The 19,779-nt window shown below is 38.9% G+C and overlaps 3 protein-coding genes and 1 long non-coding RNA gene across 8 annotated transcripts; 3 read left to right on the top strand and 1 right to left on the bottom strand.

The window, feature by feature from the left end:
• The first annotated feature begins 701 nt into the window (after positions 1-701).
• On the top strand, positions 702-11,249 carry retreg3 (reticulophagy regulator family member 3). Of its 3 annotated transcripts, none has more exons than XM_008415853.3 (10): positions 702-882; positions 1,120-1,396; positions 3,066-3,172; positions 3,275-3,305; positions 3,380-3,506; positions 3,734-3,818; positions 4,301-4,438; positions 8,630-8,709; positions 9,102-9,234; positions 9,325-11,249. In XM_008415853.3, the coding sequence occupies exons 2-10, from the start codon at positions 1,149-1,151 to the stop codon at positions 9,864-9,866; spliced, it is 1,491 nt and encodes a 496-aa protein (XP_008414075.1). In that variant the 5' UTR covers positions 702-882; positions 1,120-1,148; the 3' UTR covers positions 9,867-11,249. The 3 variants fall into 3 exon arrangements, with proteins under 3 accessions (XP_008414075.1, XP_008414074.1, XP_081466285.1); XM_008415852.3 differs by having other exon boundaries at positions 794-882; positions 1,106-1,396; XM_081610159.1 differs by lacking the exon at positions 702-882 and having other exon boundaries at positions 1,106-1,396.
• On the top strand, positions 4,445-7,496 carry LOC145552593 (uncharacterized). Its single transcript, XR_014088692.1, has 2 exons — positions 4,445-6,590; positions 6,683-7,496. It is a non-coding gene; the product is annotated as an uncharacterized LOC145552593 (long non-coding RNA).
• Positions 11,250-11,505: 256 nt separating the features above from the next.
• psmc3ip (PSMC3 interacting protein) lies at positions 11,506-14,048 on the top strand. 2 transcript variants are annotated; one of them, XM_008415854.3, is made up of 8 exons: positions 11,506-11,793; positions 12,101-12,201; positions 12,595-12,684; positions 12,764-12,875; positions 12,993-13,138; positions 13,228-13,281; positions 13,382-13,441; positions 13,516-14,048. In XM_008415854.3, exons 1-8 carry the CDS (start codon positions 11,775-11,777, stop codon positions 13,570-13,572), a joined length of 639 nt encoding a protein of 212 aa, XP_008414076.1. In that variant the 5' UTR covers positions 11,506-11,774; the 3' UTR covers positions 13,573-14,048. The 2 variants fall into 2 exon arrangements, with proteins under 2 accessions (XP_008414076.1, XP_081466286.1); XM_081610160.1 differs by lacking the exon at positions 11,506-11,793 and having other exon boundaries at positions 12,573-12,684.
• On the bottom strand, positions 13,646-19,317 carry mlx (MAX dimerization protein MLX). 2 transcript variants are annotated; one of them, XM_008415857.3, is made up of 8 exons: positions 19,178-19,317; positions 18,261-18,297; positions 18,076-18,165; positions 17,200-17,309; positions 16,994-17,096; positions 16,236-16,335; positions 15,741-15,942; positions 13,646-15,653 (listed from the first exon to the last, which is right to left on the bottom strand). In XM_008415857.3, the coding sequence occupies exons 1-8, from the start codon at positions 19,214-19,216 to the stop codon at positions 15,597-15,599; spliced, it is 738 nt and encodes a 245-aa protein (XP_008414079.1). In that variant the 5' UTR covers positions 19,217-19,317; the 3' UTR covers positions 13,646-15,596. The 2 variants fall into 2 exon arrangements, with proteins under 2 accessions (XP_008414079.1, XP_008414078.1); XM_008415856.3 differs by having other exon boundaries at positions 18,261-18,306; positions 19,178-19,231.
• Between the last annotated feature and the right edge of the window lie 462 nt (positions 19,318-19,779).

Here is a 19,779-nt window from a genome sequence, read left to right as displayed (position 1 = left end):
GCACCTTTTGAGCTGGCAAATAAATCTCCCGAAAACAACCAACGGAGGATTTCAGGCTGTAAATTGTTAAATAAAGTGACAGGTGCCGCAGATGGCAAAAGCTCAGCAGAAAAGTTGATTTTCTTAAAAGGTGCCCACCGGAAGTAATGTTAGAGTTTATTTTTTGACACTTGTTTAGTCGTTCCTTCTTTTTACTATCACTCCCTCTCATTTTTTTTCCGAAAATAAAGAAATTAATTCTTTTTTTAAGTATACTTCTTACTTTTTGCTGCCCTCTGTCCATATGCATGACACCTACCATTAGTAATGCTGGACATGGAGAACGTAAGCATTTGGTAAATGTATGGAACATTTAACGTTGATAATACTTTAATATACTTACACATTTTGACAGTCTAAAACAATTGTGGCTTATTTTAAGCTCCAAAAATGAGCCCTTTGAAAATCGACATCTTATCCAAATATTCGAGAGAGAAAAAGATCAAGGCTGATTTCTTTAATTAAATTCACTTCAAGAATGAATTGAATTAAAAAATTTAAAAAGATTCTGTTTTGAATTGAACTAACAATTATTATTTTGAAAGTGAACATTAAAGTTTGATTTAATTGTGAGTTGACGTGTAAACAATGTAAATACAAATTGTAATGCATCATATAACTTGTGTTCCTTTTCAATAATATTTTTGAAATGTGCAATACTGTCGACTTCAGTTGCCTGAAAGGCATCGTAAACAATATAATCCAATTTTTACCTGAACGCACCATGACGCAATTGTTTCTGTGGATTCCGATTGGTCCACTCTGCAGTCGGAAAAACAAGACACGCCATATTGACAATTTTTGAAGAGAAGTGCTACTATTCTGGGGGAGAATGACTAAATAGTAAGTGTCAGCGTCTTATAAAATGTTTCAAATGTGGATTTTTATACAATGATTACTTTTAATATAAGAAGATGTCTAATTCTAAACAGTGAGTACGATATTTCAGGTGGCCTCTCTCGCTATTAGCACTCACCGTTAGCGTCAGTGTTGTGAGCGGACTAGGCTCCGTGGCGCTGTAGTGTCTCATCAAGCAGTTTACCTTTTTCCACTTTCCTTTATTTAGTCTTTATTTTTCAGGCTGGTTTTTGTCAACGGCAGACTCTAAGATGGCGCACACTGGGGCTACAGAAACGTCCCCCATGGGGGATTGTTCCTCCGAGCACGGGTCTAGTGTCTGCCTGCGGAGTCGGTCGTGCTCCAGTGAAAGAGACGGTCATGTGCGGGCTGTCAGAGAGGCTCTTCTGTCCAAGCTGGGACCCTACGAACCCGTTTTGACCTACCTTCAATCTGTTCTAGTGTGGGAAAGACCCTTTCACAGTGTCCTCCTTTACATTGTTGTCAACGTTGTATTCTGGTAGGTTTCCATCTCATATGAAAATATGTACGAGTGTATCCTTCCATATTGGTGTGTGTGTGTGTGTGTGTGTGTGTGTGTGTGTGTGTGTGTGTGTGTGTGTGTGTGTGTGATAGTTTTGCAGAGTTCTCATTTCCTGACATGAGAACCTGCTTGCAAACAGGCGGTGGAAGTGTTTCACCTGTCATTTGGAGCATGTGGCAGAGTACCGCTCCTGTTTATGGTCACCACACATTGGGTCATAAAAATGATCTTAACATTTTTAGGTGCACTTTTTATAACTTAAAATCAGAAACCTACTAATTTCTGATTTTAAATTTGAAGAGCATATAACTACAGTATTTTCCTGTGAATACCTCAGTTAGAAGATGTTCTTTAGTTAACTTGATGACCTTGATAATACTTGAATTATAAAACTCGCCGCAGTGTTACATGCAAAGAAAACATGATTGGCCATAGTGCTGTTCAAGCTCAGCCATTCAGATTTTATTTGATTAGGTCATTCACCGTTTCAAGGCCTTTCTGTTGTGTTTTACTATTGCTTCAGCACAAACCCCAGTAGTGCATTGCAGCTTCAGTCTATCTCAGTAACTCTTACTTACTGTTAATTTGTTGATCATGCTTGTACTTCCACTTAAATCCCAGCAGTCAGCAAATTCTTCAAGGTAATCTTCAGGTTGGCAAAACCCTGCACCACTGTTTGGGTCAACACGTTTTTGAGTTCTTAAATTAAACCATCATTGAGAGGCTTAGTTTAATTACTGTGGTCCCAGGCAGTGTAAATAAGTTGTGGGGGTGGGGGGAGAAAACTGTGTGTGCTTGTTGGAATTGCAATTTAAATCCATAGTCTGCAGCTTTTTAGTGATTGAATATGTTCAAGTTAAAAATAAGAACTGAAATTGATGCACTGCAAATACAGAATTAATGCATGTTACCTCAGATCAACAAGTCTACCACTTTTCCTTAGTTTAAAGCTAAAACACTCACAGTAATAACATGAGAACGGCAATTTCAGATATAGGGTTCTCAGATTCTGGTAATAAATAAATTTGGGGGAAAATTGATTCAAAAGACACCAATCTTCATTCACTGGAAACTGCAAATTGTTATAATAATCAGAGTCATTTCACCCGTATGCAAATAATCATTTAGAATGTATCCAATTTTCTTGAAATATATAGCACTCATATTTCTATGACTGCTATTACTTCCGGTGAATAGCAATGTTTTATCTCACTGCCGAAAAGCATAAATACTAAAAACTGTTTAAACAAAAGGAATGTTGCTGTGGAACATTTTTGCATCACAGATATTTACAAATGTGCTCAACTTAAAGCAACACCAAAACCTATCTACCGTATATGATATAGAGGTTGGGCTTTGAAGCTAGGACATGGAGGATTGTTATTACGAAAAAAATGGTGCCCTGGTCAGGTGAGCTCTTACGACTCCTAAAACATAGTATTCTGGTATACAGTGCTTTTCCATCTTGTCTGGGGAAAAGATATATTTTTATTCTTTCATTCTTCTGAATCAAAGTCTCAGAAGGGGGCTCCTTAAGGGATTTGTGGTCCAGTGAATTGAGCACAAAGTGAGGTAATCTTCTCCGTTCAGGCTTCTCTGATGATGAATTGTCTGTTCAGGATTTTGTGTCTGCTTTTCTCTCAAGGTTCTTTGCACTGACGTCACTGCGGCTGCTGTTCCTGCTGGCCTTCGGCCTGGCTGTGCTTGTGTTTGCTGATACCTGGAAGAATAAGATCTGGCCAAAAATTAGAGGTGCTGGGTTTTGCTTTAGTGTGGAAGATATTTTTGCACTATGTAGTCTGAAATCGATGAAACAGTCTGTTTCATAGTCTGTTTTTCTTTCTCTCTCAACAGTCAGAAAATTGGAAGAGTCAGAAAATGAGAGGTTTGTTTTAATCCATTTTTACATAAGTTATTACTACAGTATTTGTCATCTCAAAGCATTGTCTGTTTTTCCAGCTGGGGTCTGGTGCAGCCCGGCGTCCTCAGTGTGCCTGAACTGTGCCACCACTTAGCAGAGGTCTGGGTCAGCACATCAGTTTTCACATCCACTATGGCGCAATACAAACGACAAAACCCTGGCAATGTGAGAATAACACACAACACCTAAAATAAGTTGATGAATACACACTTTACCTCCTGAATATGCCTGTTTTAAAAGCCATGTAAAATACCTATATTTGGATTAATTATCTTATCATGAATCTGCAAAAATCCAACCAGACTCTTTAAGCTCTTGATAAATGCTCAGTGGGTGAATGTTTTGCAGGACCTCTGACCTTTAGCCATATGTGTCTGGTTTTTCTGTGACAGTTCTGCATCCTGATCTGTGGAGTTTTCTTCTGTTTGGCTATGATTGGATACTACATTCCTGGATTAGTGCTCTCCTACTCTGCATGTAAGTTTCAGCAATTTACCTAGCTCTCACTATAAAACGGCATGCTATTATAGGGTCGCGTTAGCAGGGAACCGTAGCCTGACCAGTGTGATTAAAAATGCATGGGTAATGAAATCAGATCTGTGGGGCCGTGGTTCCAGGGTCCACTCAGTGAGGTGATTAAAGCTGGGACGAGACATACAAGACGGGAGCTAAGGAGGTCAGACAAAGAGTGGGCTAATCTGCTAACCTTCAAGTACTGAAGGCTGCACAGCTCAGCAGGGAGGAGCAATCTACGGCAGCTTGTTTGCTGCATCTTAACACCCTCCATCTACAGCAGTTTGTTGCTTTACGCAGACTAATGGACATGTGATTGTCAGCAAAGCAGATCTGTTCCAATCTAAATTTAAATCCTGAGGAGAACATTTTTTCCCCCTGTCACGCGGACCTAACAGAAATATTCCCTCCTGTAATGACTGGTGATCTTTTCCCTCCCGCTATAGTGTTGGCAACTCTCCTGACCCCATTGGCTGCCTTTCACCGGATTTTTCAGTGCGTATATGTCAAGCTGGAGCCATTCCTGCAGCGACTGGACTTCAGTGTTCGTGGATATATGATGTCAAAGCCCATTGATAATCAGTGTAAGTTGTATCTAAATTTTTCAGCCTTTTTTTTTTTTTGCCTACATGTCAGCCAACAAATGTAACCTTAAATACATAAAAATGAATTAAAAGCTTCTCTCATATCATAGTTCAACGATAAGCGCATTAAAGTAAACCTACCTACATTTATTCTAGATCAAGCACACATTAATTCACTGAGATCAGAGGCTGGGTGCCTTCAAAGAATGCAGCTGGGATTGTGGGATCCAGGGGGCGGGGCTTATGAATCCCAGCATTCACCTGAATAACTTGTATCAGGGAGTATACACAATATTGCCAAAACTACTTGGTTACCTCTCCCAGTCATTGATTTTAGCTGTTCCAACTATGGCTCCAGCTTTACGAAGTCAAGGATCGAAAGTTAAGCCCAAAAATATTAATAGCCCTTGCAAATTCAGATCTAAAAGCTCTGTTATTTATATTTTATTTTAAAAAATGTCAATTATAATTGCCCTTCTCACTAACGAATGGGATCTCCTGATTTGACATCAAAGCAACCAAGCTCTTCTTATAACTTCAGACTAGCATTTTGCATGTTGATGAGCTCCAAGTCTTTGAGATAGGAAGGCCTTGTTGCCATCACCCTCATCTGTAGCTTCCTCTAATGGCTCTCGATCAGATTCAAGTCAGGACTGTGGCTGGACTACCTCAAAATGTAAAATGATGTCTAAAGATACATGTTACTTAAATGTCAATATTAAATAAATGTCAACTTAAATGCCAGGTGTATGAATAATTAGATATACTACTAATAATAATTTTAGGCGTAACTGTAGGCGTGCCTCCAAGACAATGTATCAGTCTGTGTTTGGCAGTTGCCAGGAGAACAAAACTTGCCTAACTGCCTTGCACAGCCGTGTTAAGTTTGGTGCAGAGAAGACAAAGCATGGATTACATAGAGCGGTTTCAACAGTTGGACTTGGCATCTTCGTTCCTGTGAAGAAAAGTTGGACAATTTTATGACTCTGTCAATTCATAAAGCAGTGTTCATGAGGACTTAAGCAAGTTTGGTATAGAGCAATTTGACTGCACAGAGCCCTGATCTATATCCAATAGGATACCGTTTGGAGGATACAGAAATGAGACTCTGAGCCAAAGCCTCTCGCCCAACATTAGTGTCTGATCTTAAAAATACCCAAGAACAATACTAAAGCTGCAAAGACTGAGCCGATGACATCTTAAAATCTTTTTAAGGAAAATGTGGTGCCATGAATGTTTATGTAAAGGCAAGTAACACAAGACTTTTGGCAAAATATGGTGAATTTCCACTACATCTGGCTGTGCCACAGACTCTAAATCCAATAAAATATGTTGAAATTTGTGGCTATAACCAGGGGTGAAAGTAAGGGGGTACGGCAGGGTACTGCGTACCCCTAAAAGATTTAGCGGGGGTACGCAGTACCTGCAAGAGAAGGGAGCGGCTGTCTGCTGTAAAAAATCAGTGGGTTCACTGCGCAGCCGCGACTGCGCCCACTAATTAGCCATGACTGGGATGCACTCCATGCCATGATGTTCAGGATTTAGGCCTCATGGCATCTCAAGGTGTTAACATTGCAGCCAGTGGGCTGAAGGAAATACAGCTTTATTTTGTAGCAATTCAAGAGATACCCAGCTTATATATATATATGTTATTTTATATATTATTTTTTATATATGTCGGATATACACTGCTCAAAAAAATAAAGGGAACACTCAAATAACACATCCTAGATCTGAATGAATGAAATATTCTCATTGAATACTTTCTGTACAAAGTTGAATGTGCTGACAACAAAATCACACAAAAAATTTATTAACCAATGGAGGCCTGGATTTGGAGCCACACACAAAATTAAAGTGAAAAAACACACTACAGGCTGATCCAACTTTAATGTAATGTCCTTAAAACAAGTCAAAATGAGGCTCAGTATTGTGTGTGGCCTCCACGTGCCTGTATGACCTCCCTACAATGCCTGGGCATGCTCCTGATGAGGTGGCGGATGGTCTCCTGAGGGATCTCCTTCCAGACCTGGACTAAAGCATCCGCAAACTCCTGGACAGTCTGTGGTGCAACGTGTCGTTGGTGGATGGAGCAAGACATGATGTCCCAGATGTGCTCAATCGGATTCAGGTCTGGGGAACGGGCGGGCCAGTCCATAGCTTCAATGCCTTCATCTTGCAGGAACTGCTGACACACTCCAGCCACATGAGGTCCAGCATTGTCCTGCATTAGGAGGAACCCAGGGCCAACCGCACCAGCATATGGTCTCACAAGGGGTCTGAGGATCTCATCTCGGTACCTAATGGCAGTCAGGCTACCTCTGGTGAGCACATGGAGGGCTGTGCAGCCCTCCAAAGAAATGCCACCCCACACCATTACTGACCCATTGCCAAACCGGTCATGCTGAAGGATGTTGCAGGCAGCAGACCGCTCTCCACGGCGTCTCCAGACTCTGTCACGTCTGTCACATGTGCTCAGTGTGAACCTGCTTTCATCTGTGAAGAGCACAAGGCGCCAGTGGCAAATTTGCCAATCCTGGTGTTCTCTGGCAAATGCCAAGCATTCTGCACGGTGTTGGGCTGTGAGCACAACCCCCATCTGTGGACGTCGGGCCCTCATACCATCCTCATGGAGTCGGTTTCTAAACGTTTGTGCAGACACATGTACATTTGTGGCCTGCTGGAGGTCATTTTGCAGGGCTCTGGCAGTGCTCCTCCTGTTCCTTCTTGCACAAAGGTGGAGGTAGCGGTCCTGCTGCTGGGTTGTTGCCCTCCTACGGCCTCCTCCACGTCTCCTGGTGTACTGGCCTGTCTCCTGGTAGCACCTCCAGCCTCTGGACACTACGCTGACAGACACAGCAAACCTTCTTGCCACAGCTCGCATTGATGTGCCATCCTGGATGAGCTGCACTACCTGAGCCACTTGTGTGGGTTGTAGAGTCCGTCTCATGCTACCACGAGTGTGAAAGCACCACCAACATTCAAAACTGACCAAAACATCAGCCAGACAGCATAGGTACTGAGAAGTGGTCTGTGGTCCCCACCTGCAGAACCACTCCTTTGTTGAGTGTGTCTTGCTAATTGCCAATAATTTCCATCAGTTGTCTATTCCATTTGCACAACAGCAGGGGAAATTGATTGTCAATCAGTGTTGCTTCCTAAATGGACAGTTTGATTTCACAGAAGTTTGATTTACTTGGAGTTATATTGTGTTGTTTAAGTGTTCCCTTTATTTTTTGAGCAGTGTATATTCTTTTGTTTACATATTTATTTTTTATTTCTTATTATGTCGGTTTTGGGTCCTACATATGTGTCAAGTTGTAGATTCCATCCGTCCGTCCGTCCGAGGTTCCGCTTCCCAGTACTAACCCGCTCTTTGCCCCCTGCACCGGCGCCGTCCGCTGGACCCATTCTGTGACTTATTATATTTATTTTTATACATTTTCACAGACAATTTAATGCTGTGACTATTTTACCAAACATAAGAAACAAAAGCAGAAGAGCGATCCAGACCTGCACTTATACATAATTTTATTGAGGTCCAGAACCCAGAAGTTCTTGGCTTGTGTCATTCAGGAGCCTTGGAGATAAAAAGGCTTCATGATTTTATTTCAAAGGCAGATTTCAAGAACAACTCGGGCAAAAGTTTGGGTCAGGTGCTATTTCAAGATGTAGACGTGTGTAGGAATCTCCATGATGTCAATAACACAGAGTAGCATGTCTTAGTAGGTGTATGTATGTGTGTGTGTGTGTGTGTGTGTGTGTGTGTGTGTGCGCGTGCAAGTAAAATGCTTGCTACATTTCTGTGCACAATAGCAATATATATATATATATATTATATATATATATATATATATATATATATATATATATATATATATATATATATATAATATATGTGTATAATTTGTATTTATTTATTTATTTATTTTTTTTGTCATAGTACCCCCAAAAATTTAAAACTACTTTCACCCCTGGCTGTAACTTGACAAAATAGTGAAAAGGTTCCAGTGGTATGGCGATATTTGCAAGCCACTGAGATGGTCTGTTTCTTTCAGATATTATGTTATCTAATTCACAACATAAATAAAAATGATCTTACTGTTTTAAAGACTTTTTTACAACCTGTGGTGACCAGAGGATTAATTTAGCGGAAATAGTTAGCTACTATCTGTCTGTTGTCCTTTGCAGTCCTGCGAAGGTCGATACGTGGTGCAGCCTCCGATGAAGCGAGTGACAGTGAGGAAGAGTTGGCTGCCTTTTGCCCAAAAGTAAGCCTGTTAACCCTTCAACCACCTCAGTAATACTGTTAAACTATAATGACTTACCTGTGAGTAGCAACAAGTGCTTTGCACCTGGTCAAGTCACTTTGTTTACATCAAAGCTGGTGAGAACGTATACAGAAAAACATTTGTTTTTGTATCTGCTACTTCATCTATTTCAGCCGTGATGAATACAGTAGCATACCAGAGCCACTTCCTGTTGAGGTCAGGAGCATCAAAGAAAAAAAAAAACAACAACTTGCAAATAGTTTCATGAGTTTGCGCTTTGATGTTTGAAAAGGTTTGAGATCTAGAGCAAGCAGAGACTGAAAGTAAATTAGTTGATTTAAAGTGTTTTTGCTTGATTGTATTAAAGCATCTTCTTTGCCTCTCTCCTCCAGTTTGATGATGAGATTGCCGCTAAAGAACTTGCACTGACTGATTCGGAGCACTCTGACGCTGAGGTGTCCTACACCGACAATGGGACCTTTAATCTGTCACGGGGTCAGACTCCACTCACAGAGGGCTCTGAAGGTATGCTCAGCTATCTTCATTATATCTTCCCTGTCTTCTGCCTTCTCTCCTCTAAATTTCTGTTTTTTTTTTTGTGTGTGTATGTGTTAGATCTGGACAGACACAGTGATGCCGAGGAGTCTTTTGCTCAAGACCTCCCAGACTTCCCATCCATAAACCCTGACGCCACTTTGATGGACGACGACGACGACACAAGCATCGGGCTGCCTAGCCTAGGCCTGTCTGGCTTGGCGAGTCACCGCGCCTCGGTGCTAGACGTGGACGCACATCTGGACTCTGACCAGGAGGATGCAGAACTTTCCCTCAGTGGCCTCCCACCCGCCTCAGATTTCAGCGGGGAGTTAGCCGGAGTTATTGCCAGCAACATGATCCAGGCGGCGCTAGCCGGGGCGTTGCAGCCTCGGCCTCCTGTCGCCCAGCGTAGACGAGGCCACCCTAGGGCCGTTCAGCACAAAAGCTACCGCAAACAGTCCAGCTCTGAATTTGACACAGACTTGGACGCAGAAGACTTTGAAATGCTGGATCAGTCTGAACTGAACCAGATGGATCCGTTTGGAGGAGGAGAAAGTTCAAGACGAAGCGAGAGTCAGGGGTCTAATTTCTTATCAAGCCTGCTTGGTAAACCACAGTGAAGGGCGGGTGCTGCTGTGTGTTCGTCCTGCCAGGCAGAGTCTAAAATGTTGACCAGCCTGTGAGATAAATTTAGGTTCCAGCTGTCCTGCTTCTGGTAGGCAACAATTTCTCACTGTGAAGCATTTCATATTTTTTCCCTTTTCCTTATTTTCTTTCTTCTTTTTTTTTCCCCTGTTCGACTCCGATCAGTGATAACTTTTTTATTTGTAGGCTGAGCAATAGGAAATACAACAACAACAAAAAAGAAAAATACGATGAGACATTTGATACAACAGCATTGTCAAAGTGAAAAATGATACTCTCAAAACTTACAGGAGTGCCCATTAAAACTTTTCTACTTTTGAATCGATAAAAAACAGGGCTTTTTAACATAGGACCAAATATATAGGACATTCCTGTTGCTTGAGCTGAGCCATATTTAATACAGACATTTTGGACAGCATTTAATGTTAGTTTATGAGGTCATTACAGTAGTTATCCATCTTTCAAGAGACGGCATTTCATTGTAGTTTCTTGACATGACATAATTATAGGAGCTGGATTTATTTTTATGTTGCATATTTTCTGAACTTTAAGTATTTTAAACAGTTTTTCTTTCTTTTTATTCGTAAATAGACATCTTCAGTATTTTTGTTCTTGTGGAAGCTTATTTTACCCCATATTACTGTCTTAACTGAGCCAGTAAAGCGCTGTCATATTTTATTTTAGTTATGAGATTTTGTTCTAAGGCGAAAGTTATTCACTGTTTATGTGAATAAGTTCACAGCTGTTTTCATTTTCCTGTCCTTTTCCTGCTCTGGTTTAATACCTCACAACCCATTTGATCTTATTTAAGGCAAAAAATATATATATTTTACATTGTGTCCTTTTTTAAAAAAATTTGGAACCATGTTTACATCAAAATTGTATAAATGTTGATCTCTCTCTCTTTTTTTTAATTATTATAAAGGTTTAAAGTGATTTTGTATAGGTCTGTCTGATTGTTCTTAATGTTGGAGAAAATATGGCACTTTAAACCAGAAAAATTCAGATTTACTGAATCTTCTATGCTGTTTCAACAGAAAAAAACAATTGCTATTTTATTCTGAAAAATGTATCCTGTTCAGAAAAGTTTTCAGTACTAGTAAACAAACAAAAAAAACAGATCTTCTTTCATGAAGCTGAAGTTGCAAAAACAATGCACTGATTGATAGCCAAGATGGATTTCTATGGCTTGTTAGATTTGGGTGTTAATGTTCAGTCAAGCTGCTCCATGAAAAGTTAAGTCCTCAATATTCTCTAGCCTGCTAAGTTAATGTGCATAGTATTGTATTTTCTTCTCCGTATCTGGTTTTGATATATTTTGAAGTGGAAAATACATTGAATAAATTGTTTGGAATTAAGTTTGGTTTTTGGATTGTTCTTTGACACAATGAAATACCAAAAAAGATGGAAAAGGTCAAACATACCTACATGCTATGATTTTTATTGATGTTTTGTTGATTTAAAATGAAACAAAAAAATTAGAAATAGAATCTCCTCAGACTTGAATATTGAAATTTAAAGTAAAAATGTGAATTCGTCGTCCTCCTTCTATGTTGTGACTCCAGGGGGCGTTCTTAGTACTGTTCCTTTGAGAGCAACAGACGTCTTACAACGCCTATTTTTTCGGATTTTGTAGTTACAACTTAAAAGATTTAAGCCAATCCCTCTCGGTTACAACTTTGAAACAAATACTGGCGAAAACATTCGTTCCTTTGTCAAAATAATCTAACTTTATATCAGCTAAAAATTCAACAGAAGATCTCAGATTGACTGACTAAATTGGAAATATATACTGGTGTGATACCTCTTATGAAATAATCGATCTTTTCCGTGACGCACAGTTTCCGCGAAACTCAATCTGGAAAGCTAAAGTGAACACAAAAATGAGCAAAAAAGACAACGGTAAGGAAAATAAACTACTTCAATTTGTTTTCGATTGTTTTTAATCCCAGACAACTTTTTATTTCGCGTAGAAGACGTTGGTGTTTCACAGAAACTTCGAGATAAAGTGTAGCTAGGTTAGCATAAAGCTAACGTTAGCTGACCCGAACAACAGCTTGTTGATGCGGGAGAATATCTGAAAGGCACTAATGATTATGAGTCATAAGATGTGATGAAATCGAGCAAACTCATACATAAACGTGCAATAAGTCTATCACAGTGGCATAATGTTATTATCTGCACAGCCTTAATATTTTGTTCATTACAGGGGCGCCTATCATCCTCGCCTATCTAAATGAAAAGAACCGTCCCTACAGTGCTCAGGATGTCTTCTGTAATTTGCAGAAGCAGCATGGGTTGGGCAAAACTGTGAGATCAATTCTTCCTTTATCTTTTTGTATTTTTCTGATTTTGTGATCATTCTGGGTCATATTACCCTGCATCCAGTCATCTGTGGTCAATCCCTTTTAAATGTCAGTTTATGTTTATGTTTAATTACAGATTTTTTTTTTTTTTTTTTTTTTTTTTACAAAAACCACAAATGAGTGTAAGTATTTTAGCATAAAATACTTATACTAATGTAAAAATACTTAGTTGTTCTCACCTTAGTTGTGAGATTAAAAATATGGTTTTAGGGAAAGGTAATTAAGCATTTTTGGCCACAAAGATGTTCAGTTGTAAATCTAAGGAGAGCACAAGTTAGAATCTTTAAAGCTCTATTTTTTGCATCCTGATGATAGATTGATTAACTTGCTCCACCAGGCAGTGGTCAAAGCCATGGAACTGCTGGCCCACGAAGGCAAGATAAAGGAGAAAATGTATGGCAAGCAAAAGATTTACTTTGCAGATCAGGTTAGTCTGTTAATCTAGAATGTTTCATTGCTGTAAGGCAGGGAGATGCTGTCTGAACTATTTGTAATCTCACCCACAGTCTCAGTTTGGAGATGTGAATGATGCAGACCTGAAGGCCATGGATAAACAGATTTCAGAGCTCAGTGCAGAGGTTCAGACCCTAACACAGAGCTGCAGGCAGCTGGATACAGGTAGACCTCTCTGCTGATTCAGATAATAAAAAAAACTTCTACTCCCAACACCATAATTATGCTGTTTAGTCCAGTGCAGGAATTAGAGCTGAAATGAATTTCTTTGTGCTGTGCCAGAATTGAAAGAGCTGAACAGCTCCCTCACAACAGAGGAAATGATGACAGAAATCCAGGAGCTGAACGCCGAATGTTCTGGTTACAGAGAACGTCTGGAGAAGATAAAGTCGGCTACAAATCACGTATCACCGGAAGAAAAAGAGAAGGTGTCAACCACTTTAAAACCTCAGTTAATCTCCGACTTTGGTTGTTCTGCATTTCTTGTACAATGTGGTGTGTTGGTTATAATTTGCAGGTCTGTAAAGAGCGTGATGTTTACGTAAAAGAGTGGAAAAAGAGGAAGAGACTGGTAATGTATTTTTTGTCAACAAATCAGTTTAAATGTGCACGTCATGTTGTGGTGGAGGAGAATTGCTTCGGAAGTGCTAAAATAGTTTGTTTTTTCTCAGGCTTCGGACATGATGAATTCCATCCTGGAGGGATACCCAAAGAGCAAAAAAGAGTTCCTGGTAAGATGAGAAGGAAGTCATTATCTATTTTCCTCAAATGTTAATTGACTGGCAATGCTTTTATTTTTCCACAGGAAGAGGTGGGAGTGGAGACGGATGAAGACTGTAAGGTGGCGCTTCCCACCACCTGAAGAAAACAGCGATACAGCTACCGCATCAGATCAAGCCTGAGTAGACCGTAGCTAAGGAAACTGATCACAGTGATCTAATCCCAAGAGGAAACTTTATTTATAACACGTTCTTTGAATAAATACGAGTTCAGCAGATTCTGAAACGGAAAACATAGCAGAAAGCACTTATGTACATCAGTCTTAGCTAAACAAATCACAAATGTTGAGGCGTTATGGAGGGATGCTCATCACCTCAGAGGCAACAGCGGTTCGTTTTCCATTTTATAACCACAAAAACATACCTGAGTTCACAGTAATGTCAACAAATTAATGTTAAGAGTTCATTCAGGTTGAGTTGTGAACACTTTGTTTACCAACTGAAATATTTTTATTTTTGTTTAAGGTAGCGATATATCAAACTAATGCTTGACCACATCACATTTTTAAGAGTACAAGTATATAAGTTTATTGTAATTAAAGTGTTTCATGTTGTTTCATGTTTGAGTTTTTCTCCTGCCACCTTGCACTTTTTTTCTCCTGAAAATGAAAATAAAATCAACACAACGTCCATTGCATGTTTAGAGACACACGTCGTCATATACAAGCCTTATAAAACCTCCAATTCTGTGTTAACAAAAATAAGATCAGACTTTGAATGGATGGACTACTTCCATACGATCTTAACTAGTAGCATAAGAAAGAGCATTGCAAGTGGATTTATGGCACTTTCATTAGACTTCAGTGGTATCTAAAAGTTACTAGTGATTTACCTTTGAAATGGAGTTCCTGAAAGTAACACAAAAAAATTGTTTAAATTCAATGACAGAAATTTATGTCATTTTTTTTCGAGTACAGAAGTGTTTTGACAGATGAACAATTTTAAGGGTATAATATTTAAGATAGCAGTGATGAATGAAAAAAAAACAAACTGTAGTGGTAATCAACATACGGATTATAAAAGCTCACACAGCAGATCGATACATTTACCATAAAAGCATTACAACAACTTATTCTAGTGATGCTTCATAAGTAAAAAAAAAGGCTTATCAAAGTCAACACTTGGTGTTTAACATCATCCTGTAAATAAACAACTTAAAATTCGTTCACCGAGCTGTGGCACAGCGGGTTTACATTTACAACATGCGTTTTTCTGCTTTGCCCCCCATTATAAAGCTACGCTTATTTAAACACTAAACACGGAGCTCCGTCACAGTGAAGAGTTCATTCAAAGCAAACATCAGTGATAGAAATTCTGAGGCACCATATGGCATGCTCCTGAAAACAGAAGAGCTCGAAATGCTCAGAACAATCCAACAAATTTCAGGAGTGACTCGTTTGTGCGCAGCAGCACGAAAAGCTCTCGTTCAGAATCCAGCTACGTGGCCACTAATTGACGAGACAGAAGAAAAGCTGTGACCGTTCTGCTTTCTTACTCTATTAACTAAGATGCGGCAGAAACATCACCATCACTTCATTCACGTCAAATAAATGATTTCTCCTCATGGTGTCTCAGGTGAGCCCGAGTACATTTGCTCCGAACTGAATAACTGACTTGATATGAGCATCTATTTGTAGGCACACGTTTATATATATATATATGGTTACCATTTAGATTATGAAACTAGGCAAACTTGGGAGGACCTGATAAGACATTACTTCCTGCGCTGTTTTGCAGGAAGCTTTTCATTCATACTGTGCTTTGTTGAAATTATAACTAGATGTTCTCTGCATGTCACGTTTCGTTTAAAAACTCGTTTTCTCTGCGTTCCTTAGAAGTTTGAGATGGAGCAAAAAATACGCTGTAGAGATGTAAATTCCCAACAGTAAAGCGGTCACAAGGCATCCCTACTTAACTGCTCAAGCCAAGGCAACCTTTCATCTCTCCCCATAGCATTTGACGAGGTAATCTAATAACAATCCAGGAATCTCTGATGAGCTGAAGTCAGTGTGAGGACTGTGGCAGATTGAAGTTTTAATTCCATCCTGGGAGGCAAGAGCCAAGTTAAAAGTCAATTTCTGGAAGTTAGCCAGAGGTTTCTCCTCAACTAATAAAGCTGGCCATTGAGCTGCCGGAGCACTCCGACAACAAACTCCCTCAGCGTCTGAAAAAGAAGAGAAGCGGCACACAAACGTTGTCACTCCATCTGCAGATTGATGTTTTTGCAGCATCCGTCCATAAGAGTCCTTACCTGTGGCTTGCAGTGTTCCTCGATCCAGCTGAAAACACAGGCAGACAGTTCTTGGAAGCTGCTCATTGAAACAGAATTACTGAAAGACACGAACAGCGAGTCCATGATGTTCTGGAAGATGTTGAACTTGACCTGGTCAGAGACCTGGTCCTCTCCCTGCTGTGGGTTGTTCTGGTGGGCCTTCACTATGTGCTCGTAGTTCCTGGAAGGAAACAAACATCTTATTTCCAATTTAGTAAACAGCTGCAGCTTCTGTGTGGGGATAACAAAAATTTTCATAGTTTTTTAAAAGAAATCCTATTAGGATTTAAACTTTTCAATGAGATTAATTTTGCAATCAAAGCTAAATAGATGTTCCCTCTTTCCCCATGATCAATATTTATTTTTAAATCCAAAGTCATGTGGCAGTCAGGACTTTATGTCTTCTTTTTATCTAGATGAAGGGAGATTTTATGTTGCAAAAAATAAAAAAAAAGATATAAACCACTTCCTAACGTTTTCATGATCTTCAAGGCCATCACTTCTTTCCTTAGGACAGAAACTTCCTCCTCTTGCTTCTTCTTTTCTTTATGAAGAAAGTGGATGTAGTCGATTGCTGAAACAATAAAACGAACATGCATTAGTCACAGATCTTGGCACAGCTCTGGGACGTCAATTATGAGTTGTTGGCAATGCTGCTCCTCCATTTTTATTTCTCATAAATGAACTGAGCAAGATTTCTATATGACTTATTTTGTTTGATGCTCTTTTTTAACTCTTAAATTCAATTAAAAAGCAATAATTTTAAAACTCAGTATATGAAAAGGTGTGCAACTAAGAAAAAAAATGGCTTTCCCATCAGTTAGACTTTTAATACACCACTTTTGAATGGTACTTATAACAGAGCATCATCATAAAAAAGGTAATTTGTTTCAGGAATGCAGTTCAAGAAGTTAAAATAATATCCAAAAGTATTTATTATGGAGGATAAAATCTACAATAAAAACTCAGTCATTTTGGCTGTAGAGGAATTGCTGTATACAATCAGAGCTTAAAAAACAACAACAATGCAAGTACTATTATTGGCCCCTAAAATATTATTATAAAAACTTACAAAAAACTGAAAAAAAGCACCAGTTTTTGTTTTATTTCTTTAGCAATAATATGGTTGAGTTAGGGGTGAAACGACATTTAACACAAACAGAAACTGTTTTCTGAATACATCAAGGCTCATTGGCTCACAATTCATAACGTATTTGTTGGCTACAGCTTACTTTTCTGAAGGATAGTAGCCTTGCTGATCTTTTGTGCTCCGACAGCAAACTCAGACTGCTGTTGGCAGGTTGGAACAATTCCCTGGAGGTCATCATAACCTTTCTGGTGTTAGAATGAGAGGATAAAATTAGAAACTTCTATAATATGTGGAATATTTGAGAACAGTGGAGTGGGGTGAGGGGAGGGGATCCTGATGTGAAGTTACCTTGATTGCATCTCTGCGCTTCTGCTCAGCTTGTGTGTGTGCTTGTCTCCTTCGGTCTTTGTACGAGTCTTTGTACGACGTCTCATGCCTGTAGTCGCTGTCTTCATCATCTGTTAGGGAACAAATTCATTTTTATTATGGAAACATGTCTGCAGTATAGATAGCTCTGATAGCTACGGTTAGGGATTTTTTTTCTTAGCATATTTATTAATGAAGGATTGAGTTTTTTGTTCAAATTTTGCATATTTACATTTTTGAATTATTGACAAGAATAAAGAGTGGATATAATAAGCTAAACCTTCAATATTCGTAATCCGAGTTTGCTTTACTGTGTGTTTATTTTGAAACCTATGACAAGAATACACTAACCCTGTAGTTGTCAAAGTTTTATTATCTGCAGATTACACAAATAATGATCAACGCTTCAGATCTGCTCTGTTTCTAGAGCTGTCAGATGCCAATCAAAGCAAGTAATATACTAAATTATTGACTGATTTATGAAAGAGCATTTCATTTCATTTCATTCAATAAGTGAAAAACCAAAATTCTGATGGGTAACATTTTAAAAGCAAGACCTCATTTGGTATATTAAAGTTAAGCATGCCAATTTTATATAAAGTCATGTACAATCACTGTGTGTATTGAGCATTAGTAGATGTTAGTCTTAAAAAACATTCAAATTATGCAAGTCTGGAAAATCAGACTTTAGATTTTTACCACAGGTTCCTGAAATTAATTCTATGCATTTTCTGATTTTTCCAAGAGTGGGCAGGAACCCAGACTATATGATATACTGTGCAACTCTAAACACATTCATTACACATGGACCGTAAATAGCTGTAAGAAAAAAAATGCTATCTGTTAAAAAGACAATACCTGTATTTGGGACTGAAGAGGCACTTGTAGAGCCGATACTGTTTGCCCTGGACACAATGCTACCTTTTCTGGCAGTATCAGTGAAGAAACCTGAGAAACAAAACAATAGTTATGAGAACATTAAAAGCAAGAGCGACAAGAGATCACAGAGAAAAGATGAGTTATGTCCTGTAAGAAGTACTCACTGGTGTCAAAGCCATTGTCGCTGAAAGCCCCGTCTGTCTGCCCGGCCATCACCAAGTAGAAAAGAAGAAATAAAACGTAGAGTGTGAGGTTGAAATGACAAGTGGAAAATATGTGCTGTCCTAAATATGTTGACAAAAGAGCAACTACAACCCCCCTACTGAGCAACGGCCTGATTTGTCCATTGCAAGTACAACAGAAGATAAACGATGTGTCAAATAGGTTTTACTGCTGGATGTAGGGCAACGCAACACAATGGGTTTATTGCCTGGTTGTGTTAGCCCAGATTTTCCCCTGCGTATGGTGGAAAAAACCCTGAAAAACACCGTGTACTGTTAAGAGTTCCCTTAAAAATAAATGTTGTTTGACAAAATAGGTTTAAAACTCGATTCGAGGCTCAAATTTCTCCAATTTCATGAATATAAGATCTATAAACAACATTCTTTCGTCAGCAATGCCCAGTTAAATATAAATGAAATATAAATATTAGATTATAAGAAAGGATACAATAATATTGTAAGAAACGACTTGGTGTGAGACCGATACTGAAATGTATCATGCATGACGAAGTGGCCATTTAATAAGTCGGACTCTTCAAAAGCCTTTCAACTTCACTTAAAATCGATAATTCAAATATAGTTTAACGCATTAATTGTCTTCTTCTTTATGGAAGACGAGCCAATTCACAAGACAAAGAATATTAGATAAGAAACACGAGTTTCTCTTTTTAGTCGGCTTTGTTTACTTTGCTAGCATGTTAGCCATCTGTTCCAATGTTACTGAGCGTGATGAAGCTAACGCTACATTAGCAGCGCCGTTCAAACTTCAGCATTTCCAAACAGTTTATTAAACATTACAGATGTCACAGTAAAAGAACAATGAGCGGGAAGCTCGAAAGTGGTCTTTAACAGTGACTTACTTTCCAGTGGTCCTCTGGAGATGTAGTCGGATCCGTCATTTTGGAATGCTAAATAAACTAGTAGCGTGGCTGCCTTCAGGTGCTGCTCAGAAAATGAAAGTAAAAGTGCCAAAATATTTCAGAAATTAAACGTTAACCAGTAGATTGAAGTCACATTTCAAAAATGTGAACATTGATGTCAACCTGTTACAGATGCAACCCTACTTTACTCAAACTATGAGTTCTTCCGTTCATTTGTAGAACACATAAGTATAGTAGGTATGATTTATCTGGATGGAACAGCCAGGTGTAAAAAAAAAAAAAGACTTGAATGCAACGACAGGTAAAACCAGTTACCTCATAAATATGTATTCTACTATTCATTATATCATACTTTAAATATTGTCTTTTAAACACTAGCCCAAAATATTTGACGTTGAGGTTGATAATGATAAATTCCTAACACAGAGAGGACTCTAAAGGTAACACCACTACATGCCTTTGCTGACTTTTGCCACATAGAGGCACTGTTTCATTACACTTGCAACATTTACCTTCCTTTGCCTGGCGTAAATACAGTATATTAAATTACCCAGCAAATATATAGTAAAATACAGTTTCGT

The sequence above is a fragment of the Poecilia reticulata genome, chromosome 8 (genome assembly GCF_904066995.2).
Source record: "Poecilia reticulata chromosome 8, P_reticulata-male-v2, whole genome shotgun sequence".
In the NCBI taxonomy this organism is placed as follows: Eukaryota; Metazoa; Chordata; class Actinopteri; order Cyprinodontiformes; family Poeciliidae; genus Poecilia; species Poecilia reticulata.
Note: the sequence above shows the minus strand (reverse complement) of the source record. Positions and strands in the feature narration are given on the sequence as shown.

Excerpts from the sequence above, each read along its gene's own strand:
- retreg3 (XM_008415852.3), top strand. Across the intron at positions 3,173-3,274 it reads GATCTGGCCAAAAATTAGAG|TCAGAAAATTGGAAGAGTCA; the intron begins GTGCTGGGTTTT and ends CTCTCTCAACAG. Across the intron at positions 3,306-3,379 it reads GAAGAGTCAGAAAATGAGAG|CTGGGGTCTGGTGCAGCCCG; the intron begins GTTTGTTTTAAT and ends CTGTTTTTCCAG.
- psmc3ip (XM_008415854.3), top strand. Across the intron at positions 12,202-12,594 it reads AGCATGGGTTGGGCAAAACT|GCAGTGGTCAAAGCCATGGA; the intron begins GTGAGATCAATT and ends TTGCTCCACCAG. Across the intron at positions 12,685-12,763 it reads AGATTTACTTTGCAGATCAG|TCTCAGTTTGGAGATGTGAA; the intron begins GTTAGTCTGTTA and ends TCTCACCCACAG.
- mlx (XM_008415856.3), bottom strand. The coding sequence starts at position 19,216 with ATGACGGATCCGACTACATCTCCAGAGGACCACTGGAAA. Across the intron at positions 17,097-17,199 it reads AGCGCAGAGATGCAATCAAG|AAAGGTTATGATGACCTCCA; the intron begins GTAACTTCACAT and ends TTCTAACACCAG. Across the intron at positions 16,336-16,993 it reads GGCTACTATCCTTCAGAAAA|CAATCGACTACATCCACTTT; the intron begins GTAAGCTGTAGC and ends TTATTGTTTCAG.